The sequence below is a fragment of the Equus caballus genome, chromosome 29, assembly GCF_041296265.1.
Source record: "Equus caballus isolate H_3958 breed thoroughbred chromosome 29, TB-T2T, whole genome shotgun sequence".
NCBI lineage: Eukaryota > Metazoa > Chordata > Mammalia > Perissodactyla > Equidae > Equus > Equus caballus.
In genome coordinates, this window is record NC_091712.1 from 37,781,011 (window position 1) to 37,798,534 (window position 17,524).

General features: G+C 44.8%; 1 protein-coding gene across 1 annotated transcript in view; it reads left to right on the top strand.

Moving 5' to 3' along the window:
- The first annotated feature begins 7,775 nt into the window (after positions 1-7,775).
- Positions 7,776-17,524, top strand: part of ITIH5 (inter-alpha-trypsin inhibitor heavy chain 5) — an 85,452-nt gene continuing 75,703 nt past the window's right edge. Inside the window, exon 1 of the mRNA XM_023632266.2 lies at positions 7,776-7,979. Coding sequence (XP_023488034.2) covers positions 7,890-7,979 — 90 coding nt within the window. The 5' untranslated portion in view covers positions 7,776-7,889. The remainder of the gene's footprint in view (positions 7,980-17,524) is intronic.

Consider the following 17,524-nt stretch of genomic DNA (forward strand, 5'->3'; position numbering starts at 1 on the left):
GCGCCACGTGTTACATAGACCAGAGGCTCTCTCCCTCGCTAGCCAGGCAACAAGCCTAGGAGCGCCACGAGAAAAGCTGATGACAGCTTTCTTGTTAGGTCTTGATTTCACGCAGTGGGATATACCTCTTGGCATCAACCACAAAACCAACACTGTTCTTGCTTTAGTCAAAATCCTTCCAAAGACACACCTGTGGCTTTCAGTGAAAGCTCTCTGGACATCTCCCAACATCTGTCTGGGAAGAATCTGGCAAGTCTTCAGGGAGAAAACAAACCCCGTGGATTGACTTCAGGTTTTGCTGGCTTCTCTGCCTCCACGCCTTGGAGTCAAAGAAAGCAGCAGGGTGGGGCATTCATATCGGGTACTGAGGTAGGTTGAACTGGACCTCCATCCCTGTCACAGCATCAGCAAATCCTCGGTGCTATCCCAAGTCTTCTGTGGTCCCAGGTGAAAGCTCAGAAAACTAGGCCGCCACTTGCTGCTCTAGGAACCCTTCCAAAAGAAGATAAAAATGATCCTTCACTTCGCACTGAGATCGTTCAGTGTCTAACGAGCATTTCTGCAGGGACAAACCATTGCTCAACTGACAAATATTTCTTCAGAACTGTTTGCTGGCTTTGCTTTAAACATTGATGCAGATGCAGAAGAGTAAAGACAGCCATTTACCGTTAACGCTGAAGAGTGAAGAACTGGCTTTGACTTTTTTTTCATGCACCTTTAGGAAATAAGACAAAATTAATGCTTATGGTGACTTCCAATGACCTCGGGGATATTAAAAACATATTACTACATATAAACCTTAAAACTTTTCAAGGGAGGGGGATGTTTTTAGCTTGTGTGTTTGGAGAAAGACAGTAGCAGTTTCTGCGAGCAGATTTTTTGGGGAAAGATCCTTGAAGGGGCAAGAGTCTCTGGGATAGTAAAACAGAGGTCGGAGTGAGCATGTCGATGGCTTAGAACTTTCTTCTGTCACCATGTAGAACTCAAGTCTATCAGGAATCTAAAACTCCAAGAGAAGACTAAGTACCACATAGAGTGTTATATTGAGGGTCTAAAACTCAGTCATTTCTGCCCAGTTCTTGTCAATATAACTCTCACAAAGATGAATAAGTAATAAAAAGGGATAATTGCGGGCTAAAATGTTTTTGGCAATTGAGGAGTCAATATTATGTTTTTCTTGGAAAATATTCACCTCCAGAGAGGGAAGCGCTTTGACCAAGGTCTCGCATCCCGTCAGTGGTCGTGCAGATTGGGGTTGTCACAATGCCCAATGAAATCCACATGAAAAGCGTACCATTCTAACAGAGTCCTCTTTACTTATTCAATAAATATTTCTCACGCTCTCAAGCTCCGATGACATGCTGGATGCTGACAAGGCGTACAGAGACAAATAGAACATGGAGCCTGCCCTCCACTGGGTGTTGGTTTAGTGAGAAAGATAGATATCTGGACAAAGAGATGAGGGCTCTCTTCAGGGCATGAATAGCATTTAGCAACCTGATGAGGACCCTGGAGAAAGTGACATTTGCAGCACTGGGTGTGGAGTCAATGGGAGGCATTCCTGAAAAGAGAAGGATCCATGCAAACAAGGAGGCAAGAAAGAATAAGAGAGTGTTTAGGAAGCAAGAAGCAATTGAGTGTGTGTGGGGGGTGTGTGTGTGTGTGCGTGCACGTGTCCGGGGACTCCCAGGAGGTGAAGCTGGCAGTGAGGAGTACGGCTCCCTGCCATTGTATCTATTGAGATTAGTGTTTATACAACAAGCCCAAGTGAGATCATCTGATAAGAGAGACCTCAGGAGTCAGCTTTACCATTATTAGTATTATTGTTTTGTTATAGCTAGAATTTTAAATTAATTGATTAATCTGCAATAGGTAGTACATTCACAGTGTTCAAAAATCAAATATTAAACATAAAACCCAAATCCCTCCCTTCTTCTGGTGGATTCCACCCTGTTCCTATTCTCTCACCATTCTTTCTTTTTTTAGGTCAATTTTTATTTTTTTTTTTAAGGAAGATTAGCCCTGAGCTAACTACTGCCAGTCCTCCTCTTTTTTGCTGAGGAAGCCTGGCCCTGAGCTAACATTCGTGCCCATCTTCCTGTACTTTATATGTGGGATGCCTGCCACAGCATGGCGTGCCTAGCAGTGCTGTGTCCACACCTGGGATCCGAACCAGCGAACCCTGGGCCACCGAGAAGCGGAAGGTGCGAACTTAACCACTGTGCCATCGGGCCGGCCCCTCTCTCACCTTTCTAACATCCCCAAACACTTTTCTTCATTGTTCATATTTCTTAGAATTTCTTTATGCAAATACAAGCAATTATGAATATGCCTTCTTATCCTCTTCCTTTCTTATGTTAAAGACAGGACATACTACATTTGGTCTTTTTTCTTAGTTTTATAATACATTGGATATCTTTCTCTATCAGTATATAGAAAGCTTCCTCATCCTTTCTTCCAGCTCATAGCATCACATAATACTTAACCAGACTCCTATTAAGGAGCTTCTGGGTTGTTTCCGATCTCTGGGAATTACAAACCATGCTGTAATGAATAACCTTATACCTACATCATTTTGTATGTGAGCAGGATTATTTTATGACAAATTCCCTAAAGTGGGTTTGATGGGTCAAAGTGTCAACAGATGTGCAGATTTGATAGAAATTGCTGCCAGAAGCTTACATTCTTTTGGCTTTTAATTATTAGGCGTTTCACATAAGTCTACAGAGCTTTCTACACATATAGCTGTAGACTGGTTACATGGTCGCTTAGCCCAGATGAACTTTTTTCTTTTTTCCATAGAGGAGCACTCATGGCTCTTTATTGGTGTCTGAAGAAGAGGTGGCCGCAGCCTTCAAGGCTAAGACAAGGAGGGGAGAGGCTGCTCTCCCCAGCCTCAATACCAAGAGACACTCCTCTGTTTCTGAGTCTCCCAGAGCCCCATCACCTCCATCGTCTCCTCCTCCAGTGTCTTTAGATGGGGTGCATGGGTTCTTTCTAGAGCATCTTCCACTGACGTGTCTTTGGGGCCATCAGTCCATGTTCCAGGGACAATACTGTCAGCTCTGGAAAATTCAGGTTTGGGGACAATGCTTCCTGACCTTGTGGAGACTCGTATCTGCTCTCCTGCCTCAGTGGGTCTCCATTCCACCTCAGTGGGTTTCCTGTCCACAGGATCCACAAATTTAACCTGGCGGGGGAGCAAGGGTGCTTCGCTGGGCATCATGGTTCCCCAGTAATCCTTGGTCTCACCAACATAGTGGTAATGTGCGTTCAGCCCCTCCGGGACCACCCCGTTCATCTTCAGCATCCTAGATACGAAAGCCTGGAGTCCACAGCACTGATGTCATTAAAAAGTACTTGTGTTCAGCTCCTCACATTATACGATTCATAATGGGAGCAAGCATGGGTAACAGAAATACTAACAATTTTTATAATTTCTAGGTATATGGTACAATGTTCCCGGGGTGTGTGGGAAGGATTTCTGAATCATCTGGAAGGTTTTTCAAACAGCATGTTTCCCCTTCAACACCTTCCTAGGGTTCTGGTTCACCATTCTCCTCCACCCCCCACCCCCTGACCCCAACATACACACCTCCTCTGGGGACATACTCTTTTCACTCTCCCACCCAAGGGCCCACAGTGAGACGCTGTCATTGATGGGAGTGATAAAACCCTTAGAGCAAAGGATAGTTCCTTAAAGTTAAAAAAAAAAATCAGCTTTATGAAAAAAATGTACCACAATGCCTCCACTTTTCTCCTTTTGCAAAAAGCTGGAGAAAATGTTGTCATGAGTCTCACCGGTCAGCAGATTTGCAACTGGGGACCACTGCATTCTCCTCTCCCATCTTTCGACTCAAGAAAATTCTACAGGTAACTCCCCAAACTGGAATGTTTTCCCCAGGTTTTTGTGTTATTTCCCCAATGCCATTTTCCACCCTGGTACCCTCTCCTTCCACTGCCTCCCTAATGTTCTCTCTTCTCCATCTGAATTTCACAATCTGAATAACAGAATAATTTCCTCTTCCTCCATGAAGCCTTCTCTCATTATTTTAGTCCACAATTGCAATCTCGCCCTTCTCTCCACTTAGCATCTCATGACTGAGCTCAAATTGTGTTCAGTTTGTTGGTTCCACCTTCATATCTAAATGGCAAATTCTTCCAGGTCATGGGCCGTGTCTAAAACTTCTGGCACATAGCTGGCACAGGGCCACATAATAGCAGATATGCACTCTTTCAATCATCCATCAAACACACGGCATGTCTCCTAGATTCCAGGCCACGTGTCTGAGCTTGAGACAGTCCTTCCCCAGGAGGAGTCAGAGTCAATTTGGGTCTCAAATCTGGAAACGGATAATTAAAATAAAATCCAATAAGTGTTACACCTTGTGAAGAGTTCACAAATTCAGCAAATGATCCATCAGAAGAAGTGAGAAAGCTGCATTCTCTATTTCCTCTTTCGCAAATCTTCTCTCTGGATAAAACTCAAGGGTTGGTAAAATAGGTGAAAAGTGGCTATAACTAGACTCCCAAGTTATCCTGGGCCCCTGAGAAATCGCGGAGCCAAGGCCAAAGGGAATCCATTTCCTCCCCAGTCCCTTTGATTAAGAAGAAAAAGAAGACGAATTGGTAAGAAACTGTAGCCATTGTGCAAAGCTGCCAGCGGTCCAAGAAAAACACAAGGCCACGTAAGTAGATAAAAAAGGTGAGACCAAGGAGGGGAGAAGAGCTGGCTCTGAGTGGAACAATGATCTCACAGACACTCGGGAAGGAGCTTGGCTGAGGGAGGGACCGAAGCAGGAGCTCAGAGCACTTGGGGAGGGCTGGAACCTCAGAGCAGCTGGGCAGAGGAAGCAGGGGGCCAAAGAAGAGGAGAAGAAAACAGAAGGACAGCTTGCCTTTTCCTCTTCAGTCTCAGCCGTGGCTAGCTCGGCCGTGGCTTTCTGCCCACCAACTGGCAGTTTCAAGTGGGAGACCAGGATAAAGCCCCTGTCTCTAATGAGTCTGCTTCTAAGATTTCGGGACACTTGGCCCATCCTTCAGTTACTCAGGGAGCCATTTCCCAGCAAGAGCTCTCACAGAGGGCCTCTCCAGCCCGGGCTGCACAGCCCCTGCTCAGTCTTGTACCCTGGAGCCCATGCTACAGAGCCATGGACTCAGAGTCTGTCAGTGAACACCCGGGTCCTTGCCCAGATTCACCACTAACTGGCATGTGGTCCTGCGCCAGCCCCTTGGGGAGTCTTGTTGTAAACACCAGGATTGGGTTAGATGTCCTCTAGGGTCTTTTGCAGCTTTGAGGTGCTAGGAGTTCAATAGTCTCAAACTGGAAAATCAGCTCCTCCTGGAGGTGAGATCAGAAACATGGCGCCAAAGGACAAACGTGTGGGGACGCCTCAGCCCTTTTTGGGGGAGATAATTTTTTTCATCCTTATTTATAAGGCCAGTATAAATCATTGCCTATGCTTGTGAACAGTTTCAGAAAAGCTGCACTGGGTCTTATTTTTATCAGACCTATCTGGTTTTCCAAGACCACATCTGTTGGGTCCTAGAAATGCTCAGATGTCACAGAGAAGCCTAGGCTACTACAGTTGGCAAATCCTGGGAAGTTCAGAAACTCTCTACAGCCATGTAGCTGGAGAGCGGCCAAGTCTGGACTATAGCCAGCCCTCCGCTTCCCCAGCAGGGCCAGCTCAGGCCTCCCCTCTCCTAATTCCATCATCAAATGTTCACGAAGTGCGAGCCATATATTTCGCACAGTACTAGAGGTTGTGGAAGAAGCTTGTCCTCAGGGAACTTCTGTTCCAACTGGAGAATAAAATAAATGTTCACAACGCAGTAGCATGAGCCATGGTCCAGGGTAGAGCTGACGAGTCCTACAACACGAAGAAAAGAAAACTCACTTTTCCTACCATTGGGCCTCTGCAGAAACTACTTAGGACACATTAGGAAAAAGAGCAGACAGAAGGCCAAAACCAGAGTTGAGGAGGAGAGGGGCTAGGTAGAAGGGGAGGAAAATGATGTGGTCCCAGTTCTGCTGGAGGATTGAAATAATAGTAGCTGTTATTATCCCCTTTCAAATGACCTGCCTTTGTCCAAATTAAACATTCACATGAGAAATGTTCACAGTGAATCTAAAGGAAAAGATCAGATTACGTAACAGTATCAACAGTGTGATTTTCACAAGGAGGCATTTCTTTTGGGAGGGGAGATAGGCAAACCTTAACTCAAGAAGATTTGGGACTATGCTTAGTTAAAAATGAGAGTGTGTGCACGTGGTTGTACACTGCAAAGTTTCTCAGTCGGCCCAGAGCACAGGACACACTTGTAAACTCACGGCTGGATTGTGTTAGAGAACAAAAAATAAAAATCCTTTGATTTTCTTCAAAGCTCTCCTTTACCAGTGGTTTTGTTTAGAAACCTTGCTGGACCGGCTACACTTCCTTCTTGTCGGTTGCATGTTTTTTTAATTAATCAGTGGTTAGGCTATTCAGTGACTAGCTGTACTGACAAGGATTCTCTTTTCCTTTATTTCACAGTAGCAGCATGATTTTTCCCCCCTCTTCTAATGTCTTTGTTGAACAAACAGCATTTCAACAGGAGTAAATAAAGTATTTTAAGAAGAGATATCACCACAAATGAACACACCCACCACCCACTGTTTTCATTTTTCATGTTTTTTTCCTCTTTCTTGTGTCCATGCTTATGGATTTTTACCTAATTAAAATCATACTGTTGATACAGTAATGTAATCTGATTTTTTCCTTTAGATTACACTGTGAACATTTTTTGTGTTTCCACAGACGTCACGATTATTATTTAACGGCTGTATAATATTCCACAGGATGGACGCTCCATTATTTGAGTTAGCCATTTCCCTGTTTCTGGACATTGAGATTGTCGCCAACCTCTCACTGTTATTGAGCTCATCCATTAAGAGTCAATTTTTACAGAGACATAAAGAATGCCTTTGAGGCGATTGTCTTCTGGAGGATGAAATACGCAGCTCCAGCTACATTGTGTTTGTACCAGATAAAAAGATGGCGCCCGGACTATAAAGGGCCCTGTGTGGATGGTTGGCAGACAGCAATTTTTCCTATGTCAGGACAGAACTATCACAAATAGTTTGTAACTGACACACACAATGACATTCATTTTCATGATTAATTACCAAAAAATTAGAAGTACTACTACATGGTGCCAATTCTAGCTTCCTCTTTTCTGTCTTCTTACGCCAGAATTGCATAAAAGGGGCCGACATTGCCAGCACTTTCTGCATTAGACTGCTAATTAGCATCCCTTAATTTGGCTTCTGAGCATCAGTGACAGATGCCAAGAGGAATGTGCGGTTCTCTGGGCAGAAAGAAGAAGGCCTCTTGTTGGCTCTAGGCTAGCAGGTGTCAGGGGTACATCTAGCAGGTGTGTGTCAGGGGCGGGTAGATATAGCAGCTGGGGGGCACGGTATACATAGCAGGTGAGGAAGGTGGGCTGGGTACTGAGGGTCACTGGCTATTCCCATGTCCTCCTGAGACAGGAATGAAGCGAGTCCATGAAGAAGCATTTCACACCTTGCAGGAGAGGGAGGAAGGTTTGGGATGGGGTTGGCAGGGGTCACACGCGCTGGATGGAGAAGGCAGCGGCCAAGAAGGCTACTGCGGGAATCCCGGCGAGGAGGGCGGGGCTGCAGGGCGGGCGGGAGGGGACCGCGGGGCGAGCTGCGGCGGGGCAGCGGGGACCCGGGGCGGCGCGGGGCGGCGCGGGGCGGGGCCCGGAGGGGGCGGCACCCCGGGGGCGCGGGGAGGCGGGGCCGTGCGCGCCCCGCCGATCCCGGAGCGGTGTCCCCGCGCGCGTCCCAACGCGTCCAGTGCCGGCCGCCACACTGTCGCCGCGCCATGCTCCTGCTGCTCGGACTGTGCTTGGGGCTGCCGCTCTGCGCGGGGTCTCTGGGAGAGGCGCGGAGCTGGGGTGACACTTCGGAGCCCGTAAGTGGAGATCTGGGGGGAGCCAGGGAGGCCCCGGGCGGGGGCTGCCGTCCCTTCCCATGGCCTTCTCGGGCGCCTGGCGGCTGGACAGGCCCCCTTTGAACAGTCCTGGACGTGAGGAAGGGAGGGGTCACACCCCATCTCCTGTTACAGCATCCCCCTTTCTCTCGGCTCCCCAGCCTTCTGCTCGGGAGCTTCCCCATCTGTTGGTCCCTCGTGGCGAGAGAGTCTGGCTGGTGAAGTTTCCTGCAGAATTGCACCTAGGACTTCAGTGTCCTGCAGACCCAAATCTTCTTGGCTTCTGTTATCTGTACAGATTTCTGCTAGTTTGTTGTTGTTGTCGTTCATTTCTGAGCCAGAGCCCCTAGTTAATCACAACGTTCTTCTTTAAGGCACAGGTGTGGGGTAGTTTTGTGTTACTGTCTTTGCTAGTAGTTCCGGAGAGAAAGCACCATCTAGGAAAAGCTCCAGGCTCCTGGAACCGTCTGACTCCTCATCGGGTTCTTATCAGTGGTCCTCCGATGGTGGGCGGAGGACCAGGGACCAGGGACTCACTTCCCCTAGTTAATATTCTGCGCATCTGCCAGAGTTTGTGCTTTAAATGACTTAACCTCACAGGTGGATAAAACCTGCAAGTATGAAATCTTAATACGATGTCTGAAGAATGGAAAAGCTTTTTAAAAAATGTGAAACGAGTTCACACAAATATCAATGTAAAGACCTTATAGAGAGAAATGGCTGTGTCCCAATCAGTAACTAGTGCGTCTCTACATCCCCTGGTGCTGTTTACACACATATCATTTAAATTATATTTAAATTGTTTAGCTTAAGACGTGTTTTCATGCGGTGGGAGGAAGAAATAAGCAGGCATGGGCTTCCGCCACGTTTCTAGCATCTTGGTGTGAAGACTAGAATCCCCCTAAATAAACATCAGCTGGTTACTCCTGTTGACTCAGCTTCATGGATATGCTTATCTGCAAAAGGGAAGAAATGGCCCTTCTCTTGTAGGGTTGTCAGGAGGAACACCCATAAAAATTCCAAGAGGCTGTGCGTGGCTGGGGTGGTGCAGGCTTTGGATCCAGAGACACTGGTGGTCTTTACTCTGCCCTTTACAGTTGTGTGGTCTGGACGAGCTGCGTCTCTGTGAGCCTTCCTTTCTGGTTGGTCACAGCACGGAATCCACCTCCTTTGGGGCATGCTTGTAAGGACTCAGCTGCTAGTCTGTGTAGAGGCCTGGTATACAGTGGGCGCTCAATAAATGGCAGGTGTTTTAGTACGCGGTTAAGGGCGTGGGCTTGGTGCCAGGCTGCCTGGGTTGGATTCCTGATTCTGTCACTTAGCAGCAATGTGGCCCTGGGCAAGTTACTGGAAGCCTCGAGGTCCAATTCTATGAAAGGTGGGAAATAATTGGGTGAGGACCGAGCAGTTAATACACCTAAAGTACTTGGAACCGTGTCAGCACTTGGGCAGTGGAAGTGCTGAGAGAAGGAATTTAGGGGAAAGATCTTAAAACTTTTTGAGGGTTGCTGGGAGGAGAGTGTGGGAAGAACTGAAACAAAGATTCTGTTTGTGAAGTAGGAGGGGGGATGAAACCTCTAACATCTGTCTGTGCAAGTGGGATTAACTCACTCAGTTTGCCTGCCTGGAAAAACATGGGTCTGGCCCATTTCGGTGATTTCATGCCGTCTTCAACCCACGGCACTATTTATTCATCTTGAAAATGACTAAACCAGACAAAAACTCCAACATAGCAAGTTCTGTGAAGATTTGCAATTTTGCCTTTTTATCCCTACTCTATTAAAAAAATGTATGTGCGTGTGATGTAGGGTTTAAGGCCCCACGCTCCGGAACCAGACTTCCTGGGTTCGAATCCCGGCTCTGCACTCACTGGAGCGTTCCTTACCATCTATGACCCTCTATTTACCCATCTCTAGAATGGAAATGATGAGGTGACTTAATTCAAAGGATTTTGAAGAATAAACAAATTAATGTCCTTAAAGGTTAGAACTGTACCTGACAATGTAGTCAGTGTTCTATTCTCCATAATTATGGTCTTCAAAATTACATAAAAACTTAATTTGTCTTATGTGACTGAACGTGCCTATTAATTTGCTTTGAGATTTCAGAGATGTTGTCTTATTTGTCCTTTATCTTTAATTGGAAATATGACTAATAATATCTTAGATTCGGGTTCCTTGCTGTTCCCTCTGTCTCCCCCTCATCTGTAAACAATATTACCCAAAGTGAGAACACTTATAAGCAGTAGTTTTCCGACTTTTGTCTGCAAAAGGACAGTCGGGGAGCACATTAACCACTCGTATTCCTGACCCCCCACTGCCGTCAATACAGATCCGTTAGGTTTGGGGTGGAGTCCAGATAATTCGGAGGCAGGTGATCCATGGACCACATTTAGAATAATTTTGCTTTCAAAGAATCTTTCAGGAAATTAGTATTTAAAAAGTAGTCTCGTGTATGAAATCAGCTTGCTACAGATTTATCTGATTTGTGAGTTTCAAACTGATATGGTTTCTTTCAGTAAGGATAGGGTCGTATTTCTGTTATTACAAAATCAACTTTTAATTTACAAAATAATAATAGCCACCAATTATTAAGTGTCCATAATGTCCCAGAGAGTTTGCTAGGTGCTCTAGGTCAAAATAATAAGAAGCAATAAAGTATATAGTTAAAACCACTCCAAGTGGAGCCAGACTGTCCAGGTTCCAACCTGAATCCTGCCACTAACTGGCTGTGTGTACTTGTGCAAGTAACTTAACCTCTCTGGGTCTTGGTTTCCTCATCGGCAGGATAGAGTTGTTAATGCTCCTACCTTATAGGCAGGGGTGGATTTAGATTTTGAGAGGAGAGTAAAGTTTATACAATTTGCAGGGCCCTCTTGAAGAAAAAGAATATCAAATGATGACTACAAAATTAGGTGCTACAGTGAACATTCAGGGGCTGGCACCGAGGCTGAGTGGTTAAAGTTCACACACTCCACTTTGGCAGCCCAGGATTCACCAGTCCGGACCCTGGGCGCAGACCCAGCTCTGCTCCTTAAGCCATGTTGTGCTGTGGTGGCGTCCCTCATAGAAGAACTAGAAGGACTTACAACTAGGATATGCATCTGTGTACTGGGGCTTTGGGAGAAAAAAAAAGGAAGATTGGCAACAGATGTTAGCTCAGGGCCAATCTTCCTCACCTAAAAAGCCTGCAAAAATAAAAAACAAACCATAAAGTGAACATTGATTTAGCAGGATAAATAAATCACAGCAAATGACACAAATATGTGTCAAACACCACAAATATCACCCATTGTTAAGGGACTGCACAAGGTCAGGGATCTTGAAGCTTACATTTTGTTTGCTTCTGCATGATAATAAAGTATTAAATGAAAAATCATAAACCACTTCTACTCTTATGGTTGTGGTGAGGATGAAATGAGTTAATTCAGGCAAAGCCCTTGCGTGTGGTAAGCACTAAGGTCATACTAGCTCTTTTTATTATTTATGTGCAGTCTGGTTAAATCTCTGACTGCCGCTGCAAGGACAGTCTAAGCATGCAATGGAAGTCCCCCCGGGGAAGGGACGTCCCCAGCGTCCTGTGTGCAGAACCTGGATTGGAACCCAGGTGTGCTGGGTGCCAAAGCGAGGATATGAGGGACTCCTCCGAAGACCAGGCCACTTTCCTATTTATAATATAATGCCATTTGTTTCAATGTGACTTTTATTTGTAGCTCCTGGCACATAGAGACTGTTCAGTATATGCTTGTGGTACCACATCGATTGTGGTGATACTGTCTGAATCGAGAATTTTCCCGGCGTTTTAATTTTTTATAATCTCACTCAGAACCAAATTTTTGCATTTGAGAAAACACAGAGAATCCAGGCAACTATTTGCTGTTGTTGTTGTTGTTGTTGTTTTAACTCTTTCAAAAGTCAAGTCAGTAGAAGATTTTGTGAGCTCCGGGCCACTCATACTGTCTCCTTTATGTGCATGGGTGTGACGGTTGAAACGCAGGAGGAGGATCTTGTGGGAGAGATGCTAGAGACCTGCTCACTCTCACACCAGCCATATCTTGTTTCTTTGGGGGTGTGGGGCGGGGGCAAGGGTGAGGAAGTCCTGAGAATCGGGCAGTGAGCTGTACGTGACTTCACGTCCCTCACTAACAGCTTCCCAAAGCCTTGGATGGATGCTCCAACGTGAAGCGATCTTGCCTGCCATGCTGGGGGAGTTCTTGTGGGAGGTCCCAGCAGGCTTTCTGAATCTAAGGAATAGCGGGGTCTATCTGGGAAGATGGGGCCACGGGATGGAGACCTGAGCTTTTTTGGGGTGGTGGGGGATCCTGAACCTCCTCGTTATTTTTCCACAGATCCATTTCCCTTGTTTTTCACAGGTGAAGAGAGGGTGACCTGCCTAAGGCCGGTTGCTTTTTGTTTTCTTTCAGCTGCCTGGAAATTGGAATTTTAGCTCGAAAATGAGCTTTCTTCACCCATTACTGAGGTTATGGGTACCCCAAATTGCAAAAGGTTACCGAACATTATGGTAGCTGAACAGCCTTCTAAAGTAGCAACATTACTCCAAAGGAAGGAAACTCTTGTGCGGGTGATAAAGAATGACCCAACTAGTCTTCCCAGACTAACCATTCTCAGCTCAGGTGATAGATGGCAGCCCCAGTGGCTTTCCAAGCTGTAGCCCTTGGTTTTGCATCGGGCCTTATACCAGATCTCGGAGACAACTGATTCCTGAGTTGCTGGGTCTTGGTTTCAGGATCTCAGAAGGCCCTCAGAAGGTGGGGCCACCTGGCGGATAAGTTCCGAGTTCAGAGCCCCCAGTCAGTTGATGGTGTGTGGCTGAGGCTGGCCCGGTGCAGCGTCTCTTGGCTCGTTCGTGGGACGTAGGGTCACAGACCCAGTGATAGGGCTCAAGAGGAAGGGTAGAGGGTATGTCCCCGCCTGTATGTCTCTCTCAGTCCCCATGGGTCATTAAAGCATCTGTACCAGAAGGGAAAGTACGTATATGCTCTGCATGTTCAGAGTATCTTCTACCATGGGCAGAATTAAGTTTCGCTGCTCTCATCTCTTCCCAGGCTCTTTCTCATTTATGGACTTTTTAGAATGCTTTCAGGATATTTCTGTTTTCTTCCAATCATAGCCAACATTGTGATTGACCCTGGGGGAAAAACTATATTCCCTATCACTCAAATTATGTACACCTAAGCAGTGCCTGCTGTTTTTTTACCTATAGTTGGACTAACTGATGATGGGGAGATTCTAAACTCCACAGTCCCGTTAGTGTTGTTGGTGCATTCTTTGTGCAAGGGAAATCTTCAGCCACCATTCTGCCTCCTGGTGGTGAATGCTGCTTGGTCCCTGCGAGTGAAAGAGGGGGTGGCAGAGCTATGAAGCTGCTTCTCAGCATGGTTCCTGTATTGACTGATTGTCTTTAAATTTCTCCTGGCCTTTCATGCCACTCCAACAAACATCCTGCACAGCTAGTTCTAGCCATGCCTCCATCATGAAGCCCCTCATGGTCACTCAAAAACATAGTGCACTCTGCTTTTTTCCATTTCCTTTGAAACTTATAAAAATTACCTTGTCTCTTAAGTTTTCATGAGTATATTTCTTTCAAGTTAGGTAGTATGGTCCTTGATGGCAAGGATCGTGGCTTGTATTTCTCAATTAATTTTGTGGTCTGAACATCTTCTGTTCTGATGCTGGAGAAATCAGCTCAGCTCTGTAGGAGCAAAGAATCCTATTTGAGCCGTCTCTTACGTCTTTGATTTGGCGCCCCGTGCTCACAGGCATTCATGGCAATCCTCGACATTAAGCTGGAAGTGGTTACTTATCTATCCTGAAGCCCCACTCCCAGATTCTTAAAGGCGATGAGAAAACTCTCAAACAGTAAAGGGATCAGGAATTCCTAACTAAAAACAACGATGATGACATTGGTGTCCTTTCCACTTCCAGTCCTAGCTGGCTCCAGGAATCCGTGTGTACCAGGAAGTTTTGCTTCTGGTTCAGTCTGAGTTAAATGTGGACTGAAGTGGAGTCATCGTGGTCCCCTGAGACGTCAGATAGTCATCTCAAAAATGAAAAACCAACTTCTCTTGTTCTCCTCAAGCCTTGTTTATTTTCTCAAAAAGCCTATTTTGCAAAGGAGGAAGCTTCAAAGAAAATACTTTAGATCAATCAAAGAACATAATACCTGAGAGGGGCTGGGCCTTCCTTCTGACCATAACTATTTTAAGTGGTCCCCAGCCTATTCCACAATTTTAGGAAGGGAAGGGCCTGAGATGAACCTGCAGAACTGGTCAGGACGTTCCCGTGGTGCTTGTTACGGCTTTCCTCGGACCGTCTCATACCTCCCACCTCATTTCAGAAAGAGAAACCAGTGTCCTCCCAGTGATTGGTTCTCATCTGGAGTCAAGGTGGTGGATCCCAACCTAAATCCTGCGCTATTTCTTTCTAGTCCACGTTCTGGAGAACAGGAGGCTCTGTGAGGGCGTCTGAGGGTCGTTTAGAATCTGTGTATATTTTGGGGGCGGGATCAGGGAGAGAACAGGTGTTAAAACAGTTTCTGTTATACCTTCAGTTTGCAAAGTGGGAATATCTTTATTTTTTTTTCTATATGGAAGTAGTACGTGCTAATTTGTCAAAAATTGAGGTAATACACAAAAGTTTAAAGAGAAAGAATTCAATAGCCATTAGCATTTTGGGGCACATTCTACACATGCAAACACTTATACTTACAAAAGTGAGGTTGTGTTAGATAGTGTTTTGTTACCTGATTCAGTTACTTAAAAATGCATCATGAATCTATCAGTCAGGATAGGCTATGCTACGCCGTGGTAACAACCCCCCAATCTCAACGTGTTAAATACCAGACGTTTTTTTCTTGCTCATACAACTTGTCCGTCTTGCGTTGGCAGTGGAGCAAGTATGCACACTGTGGTCACTCAGGAACTTGGGCTACATGGAGCAGCTGCCATCTCAAGTGTTGCTCATCCCCGTGCCAGAGAAAAGGCAGTTCTGGAGGAGCACACATCTGTAATTAAATACTTGGCCCAGAAGTGACAAACGCTACTTACATTCGTAACTTACTCGCCTGAGCTAGTCTCATGGCCCTGCCGTCCACAAGGGGGCCAGGAAATGCAATACTTCTGGCAGAGAGCTGGAGAAGCATTTGGTGAACAGCACAGAAGTCCAATAAAATGAACATTTATTGGTGCCAATAAATATAGATCCTAAATAGAGATCATTGTATTCTAATTAATCTGTGTATCATAATATATTTAACCAAACCACTTTTAAAGGATATTTTAGGCTATTCCCAATTCTTATCAATTGTTTTAAAAGTTGCAAAGAATTTTCTTCACATTCATTGTTTTCTATGAATTTTTTTCCCCTTATGATACTTTTCTGTGAGTAGAATTTCCAAAACACATGCGTACTGGTGGGAATGTAAAATGTTGCAGCCACTTTGGAAAACAGTTTGGCAATTTCTTAAAAGTTAAATTTACCATACAACCCAGGAATTCCACTCCTGGGTTTTTCTACCTGTGGGGAATAAAAACATGCGTCTGACACAAAGACTTGCATGTGATGTTTAATGCAAGTTCCACATTGTGAAAAATAGCCGAAAAGCCAAAAGACCAAAACATCCTTCAACTGATGAATGGATCAACAAAGTGTAGTCTATCCATACAATGGACTATTATTCAGACATGAAAAGGAATGAAGGCCTGATATGTGCTACAACGTGGATGAATCTTGAAAAGATAGTAGTAAGTGGAAAAAGCCAGTCACGAAAGATTGACGCCATTTATATGAAATGTCCAGAATGAGCAAATCCGTAGAGACAAATTGAATTAGTGGTTGCCTAGGGCTGGGGGAAAGGCCGGGTTTGGGAGGTGAGAGCACAGGGGCACAAGGTTTCTTCTGGGATGATAAAATGTTCTAAATTGATTGTGGTGATGGTTGCACCACCCTGTGAATATACTAAAAAACATTGAATTGTGCACTTTAATTGAATGAATTTTATTCTTTGTAAATTATACCTCATAAAGCTGTTTAAAAAAGATATGCATAAAATCCAGGCATATTTTTCAAGTTTTTGATCCACATTGTCAAATTGCCCTCCAGAAAGGACATTTTTTTTTTTTTGAGGAAGATTAGCCCTGAGCTAACTGCTGCCAATCCTCCTCTTTTTGTTGAGGAAGACTGGCCCTGAGCTAACATCCATGCCCATCTTCCTCTACTTTATATATGGGACGCCTACCACAGCATGGCTTTTGCCAAGCAATGCCATGTCTGCACCCGGGATCTGAACTGGCGCACCCTGGGCTGCCGAGAAGCGGAACATGCGAACTTAACTGCTGCGCCACCAGGCCCACCCCTGGACAATTTTTTAAATTTTTAAATGTTTCAGTTTTTTTCATTGAGGTCATAATGGCTTATAACTGTGAAATTTCAGTTGCACATTATTATTTGTCAGTCATGACATGAATGTGCCCCTTCACGCCTTGTGCCCATCCCGCAATCCCCTTCCCCCAGTAACCACTAAACTGTTGTCTTTATCCATGTGTTTGTTTATCTTCCACATGTGAGAGAAATCATATGGTGTTTGTTTTTCTCTGTTTGGCTTATTTCACTTAACATAATAACCTCAAGGTCCATCCATGTTGTTATGAATGGGACGATTTTGTCATTTTTTTATGGCTGAGTGGTATGCCATTGTATATATATACGACATCTTCTTCATTCATCAGTCAGTGGGCACTTGGGTTGCTTTCACGTCTTGGCTATAGTGAATAATGCTGCCATGAACGTAGGGGTGCCTAAGTCTCCTTGAAATGTTGATTTCAAGTTCTTTGGATAAATATCCAGTAGTGGGATAGCTGGATTGTATGGTATTTCTACATTTAATTTTTTGATAAATCTCTATACTGTTTTCCATAGTGGCCCCTCCAGTTTGCATTCCCACCGGCAGTGGATGGGGGTCCCCTTTTCTCCATAAGCTCTCCAACACTTCTTAATTTTTGTCTTGTTGATTGTAGCCATTCAAATGGGTGTAAGGTGATATGTTAGTGTTGTTTTGATTTGCATTTCCCTGATGATCAGTGCATGTTGAGCATCTTTTCATGTGCCTATTGGTCATCTGTATATCTTCTTTGAAAAAATATCTGTTCATATCCTCTGGCCGTTTTTTGATTGGGTTGGTTTTTGTTGTTGTTGAGTTTTCTGAGTTCTTTATATATTATGGAAATTAACCCCTTGTTGGATATATGATTTGCAAATATTTTCTCGAAGTTGTCTTTTCATTTTGTTCCTGGTTTCGTTTGCCTTGCAGAAGCCCTTTAGTCTGATGAAATCCCACTTGTTTATTTTTTCTTTTGTTTCCCTTGTCTGAGTAGACATGGTATTCGAATAGATCCTTTTGAGATGGATGTCAGAGAGTGTACCGCCTATATTTTCTTCTAGAAGTTTTATGGTTTCAGGTCTTACTTTTAAATCTTTGATCCATTTTGAGTTTATCTTTGTGTATGGCGA